Raw genomic sequence first — 18,934 nt, 5'->3', positions numbered from 1 at the left:
CCAAAATGGATAATACTCTGATAGACATTCCTTTCCTTTGAAGTAACAAATTACATTATCTTTATTATGGTGTTTTACAGAGGCACGTTTGTCTGGCAGTTTAATAGACCTGGGCATGAACTCATTTTTGATTTACAATCATAGACAAAGGAAAGAAAATCAGCAGAGGACACAATAGGACACAATATTCCAAACTTTCCCCAAATGCTTGTAGATTGATCTCATGTAAGTTTTCTTTTTTGGTCTTTAAACCAAATTGTACTTTAAACTGAATTGTACTGCTATTCTTATAACTGATTAACACAATATTTCAAAATAACAAATAACAAAATAACAATAATAAATATTACCTTTTGTCAGAACAAACATGGCAGGAGCAAATTTGAGCTAGTCAGCAGCTATTTACATTTACATTGAAGGCATTTAGCAGACACTCTTACAAAAGTGCTTCATTGTTTACTTAAAAAAAAAAACTTTAGTTAGTTTGCACTACACATTTCATTAATTACTATTAAACGCAAAAATCCACTTGGAAAAGGTGGGTTTTCAGGCAATATTTGACAACCACAACAAAGGACTCCATTATTGAGCCACACAGAAAAAGCTTAATTCACTATTCTAGTACAAGGCTAGAAAAAGGTCTGGATGCTCGTCTTCCATGGATCTTAAAGGATGGTGGGTCAAGCCGAGCCGTAGTTGAAGTTGGAAGTGCTCTTGGTACTGATCGCCTTTTGACCATTGCTATCAAGTACGAAATGGCTGGTCCATTCTTGGCTTTTATAGGCCAGCGTCAGGGTTTTTAATGTGATGCCAATGAAGAGAATGCAGATTATATCTATATGACTCCTAGTCACACACTTAATGAAAACAATGTCTTTTGCAGATAATATTGCAGAACGTAATGCAGGTGCTGCTTTAACTTCTGGGTATTACTTTACAAGGTACCACTGTACCACTAATCTGGGCACAACAGCAAGCACACCCTTCTATGTTTAAGGGAACCTTTGGCACTGAACATCATGCAGCTCAAAAAGTATGGGTTGCACCAGATAAAACATGATAGTTTTTAATGTTTTTAAATAGTCAGAATGTGGTTACCATCCAATTTCTTTTGTAATTTTTTTCTTCTATTTTTTTGTTTGTCTGCTGCCAGTGCTTTTACCTCAACAGTGCTACCTGCTCTTCTTGTTAGATAAGGTCAACCTGTGGCAAAGAGGCCATCCATATTGGAATTAGTAGTAAGTGTTTGATTCAGTTTAATTAAATGTAAAAGGGTGAAACCATACTGCTTACACATCTCATCTGATGAACTAGTACAACTATCTTTCATGTAGATCTTTTCCAGTCTTTCCAGGAGCAGCTAGCTTCATACCTTTCATTTTGAGGGAATGTTTATGTCATCATTTTTAATTGTATTTTCTTTTATTTTTTATTTTCTTATTATTTCTCATCTAAATTTACATTGCTGACAAATCACCAACCGGTTTTGTTGATCAGGTCAGTTGCAGTGCCGGGAACTTCAGAGGAACTTGTCTGTGATACTCAACAAACCCCACAACTAAAGGTCCTGCTTCACCCTTGTCACCTGGTATGCATGGAAAACAAGGAGTGCTATTAAAAAAGATAAGAACCAAGTACTGTAGCAGAAAAAAAAAAACATCACAAATAAGAGTACATCTTTCAGCAGCTTCTCAGCCTCCTTCTTTTAGTCAGAAAAACATTCAACAATATCAAGCACTTATTGGAAAACTTTATCAAAGTCTTCAGTCAACCCAAGTGAAGATAGCCCTGGGTCTACCTTCTGTATAGTTTGTATATTTGGGTGATTTTATGTAGAACCAATGAATGAAAGAATTAAAATTAGCATTTTGGGGTTTTTTTTTTTTACAAATTTGCATTAGTCATTTATTTTGTGGGTTTTGTTTGGCAGCCTTTGCTGACAGTTATTTGACTGTTTTATGACTTTTTAAATGGTAAAATTCATAAAGAAAAAAGCAAATCGCTCAATACTACAGATAATTACATTTTTAAAAAATATCTTTTGAAAGCAGAAAAGTATTGTATACATTATATAGTCATTTTCTGTAAAAAATATAAGAAATAAATACTTTCATTATTCATATAATACTTTCAGTTAGGCCTGAATTTATATAGGGTTTTGTATGCAACTAAAAAAGAAAACCACTTTAAAATGTTGATATTTTCCATAAAATTATGATTTTTTTTGCAGTGCAGATGTGTTGGGTATCTTTTTCAAACATAATACACTTTCACTTTTTTAAAAAGAACAAACAGTTCATGTGTGTTGCATCACAATAACCCATCATATTCTATTGCACAAAAATACCACAAAGGATAGCATCTTTCTGACCAGAGATGAGGCGGCATAGCTGAAATCCAAAAAGCAACCAAGCATGTTAATGTAAAGTAATGTAAAATTCGGTTTTAAATACAGCTTTATAAGGAATGATTTGTTCCAGCAACACATTCATTCCACATTTATATTTTTAATGTTTTTGACTGTGTACTCCTGGTAAATACTAAAGCTAATAAGTTAAATTTCCACAAATTGTGTACATTTTCTGAACTCAGTCTTTTATAGCAACTAATAATTCTGCAAGAAAGTGAATAAACATGCATTTAAGTTCAACAGACAAACAATCCAACTCAAATCAAAGAGTAAATACTATAACCCACAAACCCAGAAATTAAAGCCCAACGTAAGCTTTATGTAGCTGCCTAAGAGATGGGAACATGAGAACACATAGATAGTGACTATCAGTGATCTGTAGGACACATCCAGTATGCGAATGGATGGTGACAGGAGTTTTTCATGAAAGCCTATCCTATAGTTTAAATGTTAATTAGTCAGTCATCAAAGTAAAAGTAACACCTTTCTTTTCTGCACTGAAATGCTGCCTGGCAGGGCAAGACTGGGCAAGACCACAATCACAGGTTGGGTTGCACAATAAAGCATTATCTGTGGCTATTTAACTGCTGTCTTACAGCTACCTAATGTTCCAAAGCACAACCAAAGCAGCTTCTTGTGTGCTATTACCAATCAGTGCTTTGGTTATAAAAGCCTCCTTTAAAAGCCTCCTCCAATCCTGCCACAATGTCAAGGCAGACCTAATTAGCTAAAACAAACCCACACCGCAGGGGAATGACAGCAAGCTAGAAAACATATAATCATATAATCCCCTGTCTTACCTCAAAACTAATGTTAGGACAGTATTCCAAATTTACACATGTTCAAAGCTAAGATCTCCAACATTATATTCATACATACCTGGCTCAAAATTTCATTAACATTCTAAAAGATGAAGAAATAAAAAAATAATAATATCAAATTAATTAGTCTGACAGAAACAAAAAAAAAAGAGAAAAATATTGAAGGCGTAGAAAGGGAGAGGTTGTGTTTAAAACCATGCTCTGGTCATCCAAGACAGAACATTCATAACCTGGCTGAGCATCAGGTATGCAAACTCCATGACTGACTAGAGACTTCACACTGTCATTTAAAAGAAGGGATATGCAACAGAATTCTGATAAAGTACTAAAAACCGAACTACATATAGGTTATTTGTTTTCACTTTGTCACTTTTGTGCACTTCCAGAATCATCAGGAACATTTGCACAACAGTAATTGTATTTACCAAACTACAAACAGCACCACACAATGGATTACTAGCAAAAGCTTGTAACTTAATTCATGTGCCAGTTATTGTGTTTATTCAATTGATGAAATTGTTCTATCATCTTGTGCTTAGTCACTTTTTCTTCTTGGGACTAAACTCAAAGCATTCTCTGATGTGCATTTTACTATAACAATGTATTACCAGTAGCCATTCCCCCAGGCTACCTTCCCCTGTGGTGTGGGTAAGTGGCTATTCACAGCGCTATAAGTGGCAATTTGTTTTTGTTCTTGGGACTACAACATATTGTATGGGGAAAACTTGTCCTCGTCCTCGTCCAAACACCCAAGCTATAACCAAAACACAGAACATGCGTAACAGCACCCAAGCGAAGATAGCCCCAGGGAGCCTACAACACACTGATGGTGAGCGTCAGTGATTGGAGGACACACCTCATATGCAAATAGAAGGTGCCAGGAGCCAAGGTTGGTTGTAACTTCTGACTTCTTCAGAAATGATTTTGATTCTGGGGCATGTCCTCTTTCTCTGTGCTGGCATGCTCACACAAGTATTTTAACATTTTTCTGGATATGTGTGGACAGGGCCCAAAAGTTTGAAAAAAGACTACCTGGGTGGAGTACACTAGTGTATCGTCTGCTAAAAGCTGCCCACCCCCTTTTTGTTAAAAACAAAGATGTCACAAAGATACAAATGCATTTGCATGCAATGGAACATTTTGTATGAAGACTTTGCACAGATTGTGAAACGGTAACAGAGCATCCTGTTTTTGACTCACACACAAACAGAATTCTGTCCTGTTGTTAAGAGAAGTTAAAGAGGGGTCCGCATGGACAAAATGGCACTGCAGAGAGAGCATGCTAGCGAGCATACATGCGTGCACGCGAGAGAGAAAAGTTGGAATGGGGAGGAGTGTGCAAGAGGAAGAGATCATGGTGTAGAAAATGAACTCGAGCCCAACCCTAAATACACTAGTCGGAGTTTACATGACTGGTTCATGCACTGAAGGAACAGTACTCTTTTTCTCGCTTTCTCAGCAGCCCTCACACATAGTGGCCTAATAGGATTTGTCCCGGTCCTCCTGGGGCCCCATAGGGGCCAGACTGGGACAGTTGTTTATGATGGGAATTATGCCAAGACCTAGGCCATACACATGACTCAAAAAAAAAAGATTTTGAGTTACTGTTGATTTGACAATGGCAATTACTATTTACATGTTAACATGAATACAAAACACTCTCTTTCATCTACATTGAATACCTTCAGCAGTCACTCTTATCTAGAGATAAAAAATGCTTTACTGTTTTTCAGATAATATCTTTAGCTAGTTTGTACAAGCCAGGACCTAAGATATACATCTAAGCTTACATACAGCTAACAACACTCAACATACACTACACTTTGCTGCAATGATTTTAGATGAGGTTGGCTTACAGCATGCATTTGAAAACAGCAAACAAGACCAATTAGACAGCCAGAAATGTCCATTCCAACACTTCAGTACCAAGACAAAAAAAGTCTGGATGCTTGTCTTCTGTGCATCTTAAAGGATGGTGGGTCAAGCCGAGCTGTACTTGAAGCTTAAAGGGTTCTTGCTTTTGACAACTGCCATCAAGTACAGAGGGGCTGTTCAATTCTTGGTCAAAGAGAGTTTAGTTTATTAATTTGCTTGTGGGTGGAATACAACCTAATTGAGTAAAACTCACAACTTTTACATTGGCTCCTGGCATTACCTATTAGCATACTGGGCATGTCTTTCCCCCTTTACTCACCATCAATATGTAGTATAGTTAGCATTTTAGCATGGGTATAGTTGTAATGTCATTTGAGCAAAAGTATTCATTATTCAGGTCAAAATGTAAATACCAGATTTTAAAGATGTAGAAGTTAGAGTATCAGCTTAAGTATTTTACTTAAGAGAAAATGTAAAATTACTGGTTTCAAAGCTACTTTAAGTATAAAAGTAAAGGTAACATAAGGAAAGGCTGTGCTACAAGGTTCTATTTTTCACAAGGACTATAATGTTCTATTAAAATGTTAATGTTTCCAGATGGTGCGATTTATCAGGATGAGCCGGAATGAAAACAAACTGAAATAAAATAGGAGTAAAGAGGCTATTTCTAAAATGTAAGGAGTAGAAAGTACAGATAATTGTGTGAAAATGTAAGGAGTAGAAGTAAAAAGTCGGCAGAAAAATACTCCAGTAAAGTATAGATAACCAAATTACTACTTAAGTAAGGTAACAAAAGTATTTGTACTTCATTACTTGACACCTCTGCATTTGAACAATGTGTTCTGTACACTTAACATGATTATGTGAAGTTATGCTTTCTTTCTGTGTTTCTACAATTAAAGCCTAATAAGTACAAAAATAAGTTGCTCCATTTCAGCGCTCTTTAAGTGTACTGTAGCATAATAAAATTTAGTATACTGCAGTCTACATTTTTCACTAGGGCTATCATACATACATGCAAGTGACATGCAGGTGCAGTCACTGTAGGGTTCCTTTTTCAGTAAAGCAGTTCATTCAATATTAACAAGTATATTTACCAATAGGTTATGAGGTAAAAGGACTGTTGCATAGTAATGATTAGTCTATCTATTCCCTTATGTTTTGGTCCTATGCAAAACATAGCCACACACACTACAAGGTACCAGATTCCTATGTTCTCAGTAATATGGACAGTAGACTAAAATGTTGTGATGGCACCCTCTTTTGGCTTCAGCGGGAGGTGCATATGGACTCAAATAAGCTCAAATGCACTCAAATGCTCAAATGGGCTTTTGCTCTGCCTTTTACCTGAAGCTCATCACCAGCTTCATCTGTGACTCATCTCAAGACTCATTAGGACTGCTATTAAGCCTGAATTTGCACTGCTCATTGCTCGCTGTGAAGTTTCAGTGGTTTTCATGTGGGCTCTGAGCAATTTGTAATATTTTGTCTTGTGTTTGACTCATTGCTAGTTTATTTTGACTATGAATGTGAACATGTCCATGATGTACCTAACTACCTGTGTTCTGACCCCTGCCTGCCCTCCTAATAATGAGTATTTATTTAGTAAAAAACATATTTCAAATAAAGTAAAAAGATCATTTATTAGATTAGTTTTCACCTTGATCAATACTAAAATAAAAATGAATTTTACTTCAACAACCAAGTATAGTTTCTACTTTTGAATAAACTAATTTAAACACTGTAATCTTATTAACTTTTCTCAGGTCAGTGTTTTGAATCAGTACAAACTAACTTATCCTAACTTTAAAAAAAATATCCTAATCCTAAATTAGAATAAAACTTAAAACAACTCAGGACATATTGTTTAATGATAATCAATTGATAATCATTATTTAATGATATTTTAGTTTTCCATTTCTTTGTTGACTGAAATAAACCTGCCATAAATACAGCATAATCACAATTTAATGCAACTATGAACACTGCACTTCTCTTTCAGTCAGTCAGTCAGTCATACTTGGCAACACAGGGAACAGAGACTTGCTCTTACAGCCTTTAGCACTAAGGCCAAGCAGTCAACCATTACATAGAACTCAGAGAAGAGAAAAGTAGGCAATGGGACTGAATGAAACACCTGAATTCAGTGATAATAGGTATGTCGCAAAACGTTTGTCTATTGAGTGTACATTGAACAACATTTTGCCAATGTTGTTCAATGTACACTCAATAGACAAACGTTTTGCGACATACCTATTATAAGGGCTTCTCCACAACCCGAACCTTGATTAGCAGCATTTAATACATGCTGTCTCTAGATGTGGTTCAAAGAAATAAATATATCTTTATTTATTTTAAAGTTTTTGCTCTAAAAGCAAAAACCTTAAAATAATACTTTTATTTTGTACTTTTAAGAGTTCTGCCCAACCAAAGCTTTCCACATATAGCCACTCCCACTCTGCTGCTTTCTGAGTTTAGAGGAAATGAAACTGATCTGACTGCGTGTGCTCTCTCTCTCTCTCTCTCTCTCTCTCTCTCTCTCTCTCTCTCTCTCTTTTCTTTTATACACACGACACATATACAGTCTGAGAGTGCAGGAAAATGGCAGAGGCCAGAATTTCAGTAGACCAGGACCAGTTCATCTGTCCAGTCTGTCTGGATCTGCTGAAGGATCCAGTGACCATCAACTGTGGACACTGCTTCTGTATGGTGTGTATTAATGGCTGCTGGGATCAGGAGGATCAGACTGGGCTCTACAGCTGCCCCAGTGCAGAGAGACGTTCACTCCGAGGCCTGTTCTACGCAGAAACAACATGCTGGCTGAAGTGGTGGAGAAACTGAAGAAGACTAATCTCCAGTCTGCTTCTGCTGCTCAGTGTTACGCTGGACCTGGAGATGTGGAGTGTGATTCCTGCACTGGGAGAAAACTCAAAGCCTCAAAGTCCTGTTTGGTGTGTCTGGCTTCTTACTGTGAGACTCATCTACAACCTCACTATCAGTCTCCTGCCTTCAAGAAGCACAAGCTGGTCAAAGCCTCCACACAGCTACAAGAGAAGATCTGCTCTCAGCATGATAAACTGATGGAGATCTACTGTCGCACTGACCATAGGTGTATTTGCTATTTGTGTACTATGCATGAACACAAAGGCCATGACACAGTCTCAGCTGTAGGTGAAAGAGCTGAGAAACAGGTAAGAAACACATAATTTTTATTTCTATTTGTAGTTTAAAATGTATAGCAATGAAGCAACATATATATTTTCTCTTAGACTCAGCTAAAGGAGACACAAAGAGAGATTCAGCAGAGAATCCAGGAGAAAGAGAAGAAAATGCAGGAGGTGAAACAGGCTGTTAACACCCTCACGGTGAGTAGTATTCAGAGAGCTGCTGGAGTATTTTACACCAGGTCTGTGCTGTATTTCTGTATGATAGAAATGAACAGGATTTTTGAAAACTTATGACATGGATGTAGAAATATTCACATTGCAATTTGCTAGCGACCTTGTGATTTAGAAGGCCTGATGATAGTGGTGCTACTTTTCTCATAATATTTTCTCATAATAAATGTCTTCTGTCAAGCTTTACTTTAACACCAGTCATGCCAGTGTATTATTACAATATAAATACACTATTATTATATAAAGTCATACCAGTGCGTGTATGTGTGTCTTAACAGAGCTCTGCACAGGCAGCAGTGGAGGACAGTGAGAGGATCTTTACTGAGCTGATTCGCTCCATTGAGAAAAAGCGCTCTGAGGTAACAGAGCTGATCAGAGCTCAGGAGAAGACTCAACTGAGTGAAGCTGAGGAACTCCTGGAGCAGCTGAAACAGGAGATTGCTGACCTAAATATGAGAGAAACAAAGCTGGAGCAGCTTTTACACACAGAGGACCATGTCAGTTTCCTTCAGGTAACACTCTAATTGTACCAGTTCTATGTAACTAACAGGCTAAGTGTTTACTACGCTCCCATTTACCAAAATAAACCTGGGTTGTGCCACACAAATTAGTTCAGGCTTTGTAGTGAATAAAAATCCACATCTACTCCTAAGTAGTGTGCTGCAAGTTTTGATAGCTCACCAGGGCAATAATTCAAATAAAAAATAATAAAGTCCTAAAGTCCTGGTCCCTAATTCTTGTTTCCAGAAGGGTGCTGTGCTCCTTCTTGCCTTAAAGATCATCACTGTGGTCTCTGTAAATAAAAAGATCTCCCTCTTTCTTTCTCTCTGTAGAGTTTCCAGACTTTCTGTGTCTCATCTGGATCTGACTCGCTCATCAACGTTAAACAACATCTCTCATTTGGGGCAGTGAGGAAATCTCTCTCTGCCCTGAAAACGTGACTGGAGGAATTCTGCATGTTGGAGTTCAACAAAATCTATCCACATTGTAAGTTGGATCTGGTCTGCTTTCTTTTTTGATAATTTACTCAGATAATTTTTTTCCCAGTTTCTCAAGATGCAGAGTTGGAAGATCCTGTCTGGACAGGTGTCTTTAGTCTATAATCACTTGAGACACATTGACTACACAGCAATAGTAATCTCCATTCCACTAACTGTGAAAATACTAGCACCATCTGCCTTTACCTCTATGGAATGAGGTCAGTCACTTTAAACGGTGTGAATATTTGCATATTTAGATATTTGCATTAGATCTTTTTATTTAATTGACATTGCTGTGTAGACTTTTTTCACTTTTTTTGTATATTCTTGTAAGAAAACATTTACAAAAGCAATAAAAGGTAAAGACATTTGAGGGGTGAATACTTTTTTATAGGTCCTGTTAATGTTATTATAACAGGAGCCTCTATACACTGTTAGTATAGTGCGTGAACGAAAGAAACAAAGATCTTGACATTTTAGCAAATATGTAGTAACTACATATCGATCAAATTAAGTTTGCTTTACTTGGATTCATTCTTTGCTTGCAAGGTAGGCTGAGAATTCAATTTTATTTACTAGATCTTGTTAATATTCTTGTCTTTTGGTTAGTCTATGAGCTTGGTGCTCATTATTTGATTCAGGTGTTTTCAGGTTTCAGGTTAGCTGAAGCTGAAGTTTGAACAGTCTGCAATTCTAGATAAATCAGGTGTTTATCTACTACAGCCTTTGCACCTTTTGGATCCCGGTCTATTCAAACTAGCTAAGAAGTAAACAGTGAAGCACTTTTCTAAGTCGACAAGAACGTCTGCTAAAGGCCTTAACCCCTAGGGCCCTAGGATGTTAAGTCAAGTCAAGTCAAGTCAAGTGGGTTTTTATTGTCATTTCAACTACATACAGAGTACACAGTGAAACGAAACAACGTTCCTCCAGGACCATGATGCAACATAGACACAGTGCATACAGAACACAAGTGCAGACAGACAACACAACACAGTACAGACAAATAATAATAATAATAATAATAATAATAATAATAAAGGGGTTAAATTCAAATGTAAATCTGCTGTTTATGCTGCCAACTATTTAACTACAAGCCAAAAAGGAGAACAAAGAGCTGATATTCACACCTAAGGTGTCATGTTATTTTTGTAGTGGTGGCTCAGCGATTAGAGCGCCGGGATATAGATAACAGGGTTGTGGGTTCGATTCCCGGGCTCGGCAAGCTGCCACTGTTGGGCCCTTGAGCAAGGCCCTTTACCCTCTCTGCTCCCCGGGCGCTGGAGTTGGCTGCCCACCGCTCTGGGTGTGTGTGTGTACTCACTGCCCCTAACACATGTGTGTGTGTGAGTGTGTGTTCACTACCAGATGGGTTAAATGCGGAGGACACATTTCGCTGTACAGTGTACACTGTACAGTGACAAATACGTGCACCTTTTTATTTTTGTGTCACACCCTGTTCAATCTGTTCTGGTCAACCTCTCTGAATTGGAGGAGGGATATTTTAAGAGATTGACTGTGTATAAGCCAATTATGGATTTTCTGTCTTTTTTTTTTTTGGTTGTTTCTTTGTTTCTTAGCAGTTGCAGCAGTTCAGTTGATTCTACCCTCAGAACCAAAGTCAAGAGAAGATTTTCTGCAATGTATGTGGAAACTGCACATTCTCTCACATTCACATTATTTGTTCTTGTCTTAGTATTGAAATATCAACATGCCTTTTTACATTAAGAAGCCAAAAACAGGAATCTGACATACACATACATTTATTGACAGTAGGCCTAAAATGCTCAACTTCTTTTTTTCAGATCTGTGTGAGCTGACTCTGGATCCTAACACTGTAAATCATTACCTCAGCCTGTCTGAGAGGAGCAAAGTGGTTACACACAGTGGGAAATTCCAGCAGTACTCTTATAGTCTAGAGAGATTTGACCCCTCCAGTCAGGTTTTGAGTAAGGAGAGTGTGAGTGGACGCTGTTACTGGGAGGTGGAGTGGAGCAGTAGTCTATGGGGGATGTTGTCAATATCAGTGTCGTATAAAGGAATCAGCAGAAGAGGGCGTGGTAAAGAGTGTTGGTTTGGATACAATGGTCAGTCCTGGAGTCTGCAGTGTTCTCCCTCTCTCTCTTTCCTTCACAACAACATTGAGACTACCATCTCAGCTTCTCCATCCTCCAGAATAGGAGTGTATGTGGATCACAGTGCAGGAACTCTGTCCTTCTACAGTGTCTCTGATACAATGACCCTGTTACACACAGTCAACACCACCTTCACTCAGCCTCTCTACGCTGGAATTGGGTTTTATGGTGGGGTTGGCAAGGGTGGAACTGTGAAGTTATGCATGCCATCGTTTCTGTGATTCTTGGTCTGTTATCTGCTTTATTGATCAGTAACAAACTGTATAAAATAAACCATTTGATTTCATGAGCAGCAGAATTCACTAATTGTTTAGTTTATGAGATGTGATAAATAAATCCCAATTAATCATAAATATTTAGTAGTCATTCATCAATCACAAGCCTTTATACTAACTACAACGGATGGGTATAATCACCTTATGCTCAATCTTCTGCAATGTCTTACCTACTGCACAACAGTGACAAACTACATCACAGTATTTAGCCTTCAAGCACACTAAAAACATTATATGGACAAAAGTATTGGGACAACTGCTCATTCATTGGGTCTTCTGAAATCAAGACTAATAAAAATGTTGATTGCATTAAGTGACAAGAGTGATACTGAACTCCACCTCATACTCAACTAATTTCAAAATTTTTGTATTGGATGGGGCACCATAATTCCAGAGAACACAGTTCCACTGCTCCACAGCTCATATCTGGGAGGTTTTATACCAACAGATGTCCACACTGATGAATCCAGCAAAATGTCAAGTCATGTAAACTGCATCTCTACTATAAGTAATCAATAATAACTCAAGGCCAGTTATTCTGTTAGTAAGTGGCCCCATGGTGTTACTATGAATGCTGAAGGTTGTCTTTTATGATCTGGTTTGATGACTGGCAAATTGATCTTCTCCCATAGAAAGTTTTCATCAGTTTCCTCTTTAACATATCAGATTGATCAACCTTGTGTCTGGATGGAGCGTTGGTACTGAATGTACATAAATGTATGTGCACACAGACATATAGTAAATAACTACAGTTGACCTACACTCTGAGCAAAAAAAAAGTGTTCTTCAACTCAAAATGACAGTGACACTCAAATCATTCCCTAAATAAAACGGACATACATAAGAAATGTCATTCATTTCATATAATGTCCTTTTCATTGGCTCATTATCAAAACATCACAACATTCAATACATGAAACAGGGTGTGGTCCATCTAAAAACCTGGCTTGGGACATGTTAAGGTTTGTTCAAAGTAGAGATGTAAATGTAGAGATGTAGAGATGCTGTAATTGTAAATCACATTATCAATACTTTAAATTAACAGCACTTTACTAAAGGTGTTGCCAGTTAATTAGTGCAATATTACAAGTACATTTAAAAGTGTAGCAAAATGTTATTCATCAAGCTTGCCTTACTTTAATGCATTTTTAATAAAGTAGTATCATTTTCTGTAATTATCAGGGATAGGTTCATGTGTAGGAATATGATCCAGTTTGTAATTAGCTACAATAATCATCTCACATAGACAATATATAGAACCAATCAGACGTGATTGAAGTACACATTCCAGACTTCAGTTTAAAGGTATTAATAAGAGTATTCATTTAACTCATACATTTGTGTTCCTCCATCTTGAAATTACGGCACATTTTTTGAAACAGCTCCACTTATTTTAGGACACCATCATGTTTGAGACGTTCAGCTTCACAGTTGTTTTAGGATGTCTCAGGTGTCTTCCATTCCTTTATCAGTGCAGGCAGAACATACTTTCGCTGCTTTTAAGCTTTCAAAAATCTTTGGAGTCTGTAGTTGCCATTGTTCAACATTAGGGCACAAGCTGTGCCAGTAAAAGTCAAAGAAGTTGTTGAAGGCTGAAAAAACAAGAATAAAACCATTACAAACCTTGGAATTACCTGTGTGGAATATCAGTAAAAAAAAAAAAAAAGCACTGGTGACTTTAATAATCTCAAAGGGACTGGTAGGCCAATGAAGACCTCCACTGCTGATGGCAGAAGATTGTTTATTAGTCTTCATGAATTTCCTCTGTCTATCTGAAAGATCGGCCTTCAGGAGACAAGTGTGTATTTGCCAGAGACTACTATCTGCAGAAGGCATCATGAACAGAAACACAGGCTACAATGCAAGCTGCAAATCAGTAAACAGAACGGGCAGATTACAGTTGGCAAAAAAGCTTAATCTTTATCAAAATGATGGCAAGAGTAAAGTGTGCCCACAATCCAAACCATACCATCACATGATGGTGGGGTGTCATGGCTTGGGCATGTATGGCTGCCACACGTACTGGTGAATTCTGAGGTATGTAGGAACATCTTATCTGTGCAAGTTTCGGTAAATGCCTCCAAACTCATCGAGTGGTGCTTTGTCCTACAGCAAGATAATGATTCCAAACACAAAGCTTTAAAGTTAGGAAAGAGAAAAGTTCTTGAATGGTTAGTTATCTAGTTAGTTATCTGATTTAAAGTCAATTAAACATACGTTCCATGTGCTGAAGAGAAAACCTTAAAAAGGGAACAAGGCCCCAAAACAAGCAAGAGCTGGTGATGACTACAGCAAAGGCTTGGCAAAGCATTACCATAGACATTACCTAGCACCTGGTAATGTCTGTGATCCACAGCCCTGAAAGCAATGTCCCAAGTATGATGTTGTCTCCTTGGGATTACCAAAATAAACTGTGTGGAATATCATTAAGAGGAAAGAATGCACTGGTGATCTTATTAATCTCGAAGGGACTGGTAGTCCAATGAAGACTTAGATCACCATTGATCCATTTTATCTCGTTATGTGTATTTTTCAGTCTCCTTCTCTTTTCTCCTACTATTTTTGTCTCCACCCCCTTCTCTCAATGACACTTTAGCATACATAGAACCAGGAAGCCACTCCTGCTCACTTCAGAGAAAATGAAACACTCTCTGTAAGTCTCTTTCTCAGTCTGAGAGTGCAGGAAAATGGCAGAGGCCAGCATTTCAGTAGACCAGGACCAGTTCAGCTGTCCAGTCTGTCTGGATCTGCTAAAGGATCCAGTGACCATCAACTGTGGACACAGTTTCTGTATGGTGTGTATTAATGGCTGCTGGGATCAGGAGGATCAGACTGGGCTCTACAGCTGCCCCCAGTGCAGAGAGACGTTCACTCCGAGGCCTGTTCTACGCAGAAACAACATGCTGGCTGAAGTGGTGGAGAAACTGAAGAAGACTAATCTCCAGTCTGCTTCTGCTGCTCAGTGTTACGCTGGACCTGGAGATGTGGAGTGTGATTCCTGCACTGGGAGAAAACTCAAAGCCTCAAAGTCCTGTTTGGTGTGTCTGGCTTCTTACTGTGAGACTCATCTACAACCTCACTATCAGTCTCCTGCCTTCAAGAAGCACAAGCTGGTCAAAGCCTCCACACAGCTACAAGAGAAGATCTGCTCTGATCATGATGAAGTGATAAAGGTCTACTGTCGCACTGACCAAACTTGTATCTGCTACTTGTGTATGATGGAGGAACACAAAGGCCATGACACAGTATCAGCTGCAAAAGAAAGAATCCAGAAACAAGTAAGAATGGGCATTCATGGCCGGATTATGTCAAATACTAAAAAAAGAAAAGAATATTGAGATTTAACGTAAATTAGTCAGCTAAAGTAAACATCCAACACCCTTATTCCAGCCATTCTTTAGCTTTACAGATCTAAATAATGTACTTCAATCTTCTAATAAATCAGTTATGCCCTATCTAACACAAGACATTGATTTGTTTCGCCAGAGTAAAGTGAAAGATATGCAGATGAAATTCCAGAACAGAATCCTAGAGAAACAGAAGAAACTACAGGAGGTGAAACAAGCTATCAGCACTCTTAAGGTGATCATCTGGAGATCTTCTGAAGCAGCTGTATTTCACACCTCCATCCTATTCAGCGTTCAAATGTCAATTGTTAATGAGCAGTGAGTCATGTAAAATCTGTTCAGAGACAGAGTAGCTCTGAATGGACCTCATTTGTGTGTGTGTGTATGTGTGTATCCTAACAGAGCTCTGCACAGGCAGCAGTGGAGGACAGTGAGAGGATCTTTACTGAGCTGATCCGCTCCATTGAGAAAAAGCGCTCTGAGGTAACAGAGCTGATCAGAGATCAGGAGAAGACTCAACTGAGTGAAGCTGAAGAACATTTGGAGCAGCTGGAGCAGGAGATCACTGATCTAAAGAGGAGACACACTGGGCTGGAGCAGCTTTCACACACAGAGGATCATATTCAGTTCCTCCAGGTAACACTGTCTGACCCACAGAAATACTAGAAAAAAGCTTAGAAATCTTCTCAAATATCTCTTCCAAAAATGCATTAAACTCATAATAAATAGGAAAGTCCCAGTACAGTTTTAGCCCAATCCAGTGCTGTTTAACATTCTTGAACATACTTTGCTGCTGCAGTATGAAGAGTTGAATTGAGCTTAAAAGCGCCAATACCTATACAATGGTGGTCCATTTATAGACTTAATAGGCTAGTTACCCTATTAGAAGACAGATATACAGATGTACGTTAATTGTAAGGAACAAAAAATGAACTAGGAACAGGTCTCCAATGCAGATTTTTTTCTTCAGTCAGAGTGGACGATTGGAGAGAGAAGTGTTAGCCAAGAGAACTTCAATCCCCAGCAATCCTAGGGGTAATCATTATCAACCAGACACACCGCAACATTTAAGGCTGTGACAAATGGCACCTTTGTAGAGGGGTGACTGATACGGTACACAGAAGTGAGTGAGTGAGTGAGTGAGAAAGAGAGAAAGCGATGTTTAAAAGAAGAAACATGAAAATTTAAAAGGAAAATAAAATAACAGGGTTGTATAAGAACTATGTTTTTGTTTAAAGACACCTTTGTAGAGGGGTGACTGGTACGGTACACAGAAGTGAATGAGTGAGTGAGTAAGTGAGTTAGAGAGAGAGAGAGAAAGAGAGAGAGAGATGTTTAAAAAGAGGAAAATTTAATAATAACATGGTTGTATAAGAACTATGTTTTTTGTTTAAAGAGCTGCTTCAGTGAGTTCCCTGCATTTTTTTGTTTTTCTTTAGTTCTTTTAGTGCTAAGTCCTAAGTCTGAGCTACGCCATCATGGCATCTCCTTTGTTTGGTTTTCCCACTTTTTTATTTAATTATTTTAAGTGGTGCAACTCCAATTGCCTGTGCTTGCTGGTGGTGCAGTGGCACATCACATAAGGCTTTCCTGACCATCCTGTAACACAGGGTCTGAGTGTGATACAGTGATGGCAGCTGACTGCCTGCCTTTGTCATTTCCTTTTACATAAACTATTGTATAATTATACATTACTGATTAAACTGGACAGTATCTCATGTCAGATATCAGAATGCATATAATGCATATGCAAGTCAATTCTCCAAGGGGAGGCCACTGGGGGGCCAGTGATTGTATAAGAATGGCCAAGGCCCCCTGTCCCTGAACCATTAAGCTGTACCTGGATTGTACCCACTGGAACAGATCAGGACATCAGTAATACAAATGTGTCTAATTGGCATTGATATCATTACAGGTATGCATGTACAGGTAGATTACACAAGTTATCCCTCTCTATGCCGTTTATTCTTCTCTGTAGAGTTTCCAGTCTGTGTGTGCCTCTTCTGGATGTGAGGACTCAGCCAGCATCAGTGTCCATCAACGTCTCTCATTTGATAGAGTGAGGAAATCTCTCGCTGATCTGAAAGAGGGACTGGAGGAATTCGGCAAGAAGGAATTCAGTCAAATCCCTCCAAAGAGTAAGAGGAGCTTCCTACTGTTCAAATAAGTTTGTTTGTTTGTATGTTGTCATTAGGAGACATTAACCTATAAATCAGCTCTCCTTTAACCATTCTGTTGGATAATTTGGTCTCCGTGTTTCCACAGTTGCAGCAGTTCAGATGATTTTACCACCAGAGCCAAAGACCAGAGAAGACTTTTTACAATGTATGTACACAAAACACACAAACGTATTATATATATATATATATATATGTGTTATATATATATGTGTGTGTGTGTGTGTGTGTGTGTGTGTGTGTTAAAACACTTCAATTTACTTGTTTTCTTCTTTCCTTAGATTTCTGTCAGCTGACTCTGGATCCTAACACAGTAAATCAGTACCTCAGTCTATCTGAGAACAACAGAGTGGTGATGTGCAGTCAGACTGTCCAGCAGTACTCTGATCATCCAGAGAGATTTAACTACCGATGTCAGGTGTTGAGTAAGGAGAGTGTGAGAGGACGCTGTTACTGGGAGGTTGAGTGGAGCAGTATTGGAGGATTTCAGGTGTGCATATCAGTCTCATATAAAGGGATCAGCAGGAAAGGATGGGATAAACAGTGTTGGTTTGGACACAACAGTCAGTCCTGGAGTCTAAGATGTTTTCCCTCTCTCTCTTTCTGGCACGACAACACTGAGACTAAGCTCTCAGCTCCTCCATCCTCCAGAATAGGAGTGTATGTGGATCACAGCGCAGGAACTCTGTCCTTCTACAGCGTCTCTGATACAATGACTCTCCTACACACCGTCCACACCACCTTCACTCAGCCTCTCTATGCTGGATTCTGGGTTGGTGGTTGCAACTGGACAAATAATGTAACTGTAAGGTTATCTGATCCAGAATAAAGTGCCTGTGGTACAATTCAACCAGTAATATGAATATTCTGTTAAAGGGTTTAACTAAATTACTCACATTGAAGCAACCATTGCAGTGACATTCAGTAATTCAGATTTTTTTTTTTTTTTAAACCTAATAAACGAAACATAGCAAGGATAAAATAACCAAGCTAATCACATGATTACAAGATATATGCTCACAATCAGAATCAGGTAGTAGGAGGTAGGAGTCTATATATGTGAGGTCATTAGGAGAAGTACATGCGTTTGTAATATTATTAGGAGTTTTAGAGAGAGAATTTTAGTTACTATTGGTCAGCAGTTGCTCTTTAAACCTTTTGCTTTAAAAGAAAACATAAGCCTTGTTGGCTAATATGTTTTTAGCCTGCGTTTGCTCTGGATGTAGATGACGGAAGGTTTACAGAGACATTAATTTGTGTATTGTGCATCCAGCCATGATGGGCAGTAACAGATTAAAATCTGCAAATGAAAAACTGATTTGGTGTGCAAATTCTTCCATGTTTTAAAAAAAACAAAAAAAAAAACTACTTTTTACATTAAGTAAGTAAATGTAAAAAATGATTTCCACTAGTAAGACTAGTCTCAAATTAGAATAACTATCAAACTATAAAGAGCTAGGTTTCATGCCTGGTCAGGCGTGGCAGTGAGAAACTAAGAAAAACGTGCAGGGACTGGACG

The 18,934-nt window shown here is 38.3% G+C and overlaps 1 protein-coding gene and 1 pseudogene across 1 annotated transcript; both read left to right on the top strand.

Annotated features, from left to right (window-relative positions):
- The first annotated feature begins 7,596 nt into the window (after positions 1-7,596).
- LOC140554667 (E3 ubiquitin/ISG15 ligase TRIM25-like) lies at positions 7,597-11,969 on the top strand (annotated as a pseudogene).
- A 2,576-nt stretch (positions 11,970-14,545) lies between these two features.
- Positions 14,546-18,619, top strand: LOC140554662 (tripartite motif-containing protein 16-like). Its single transcript, XM_072677890.1, has 6 exons — positions 14,546-15,169; positions 15,378-15,473; positions 15,641-15,874; positions 17,217-17,376; positions 17,504-17,563; positions 17,697-18,619. The coding sequence occupies exons 1-6, from the start codon at positions 14,579-14,581 to the stop codon at positions 18,242-18,244; spliced, it is 1,689 nt and encodes a 562-aa protein (XP_072533991.1). The 5' UTR covers positions 14,546-14,578; the 3' UTR covers positions 18,245-18,619.
- The last annotated feature ends 315 nt before the right edge of the window (positions 18,620-18,934 follow it).

The sequence above is a fragment of the Salminus brasiliensis genome, chromosome 1, assembly GCF_030463535.1.
Source record: "Salminus brasiliensis chromosome 1, fSalBra1.hap2, whole genome shotgun sequence".
NCBI classification, from domain to species: Eukaryota; Metazoa; Chordata; class Actinopteri; order Characiformes; family Bryconidae; genus Salminus; species Salminus brasiliensis.
The sequence above is the reverse complement of the archived record's forward strand: the minus strand, read 5'-3'. Positions and strand labels throughout refer to the sequence as shown.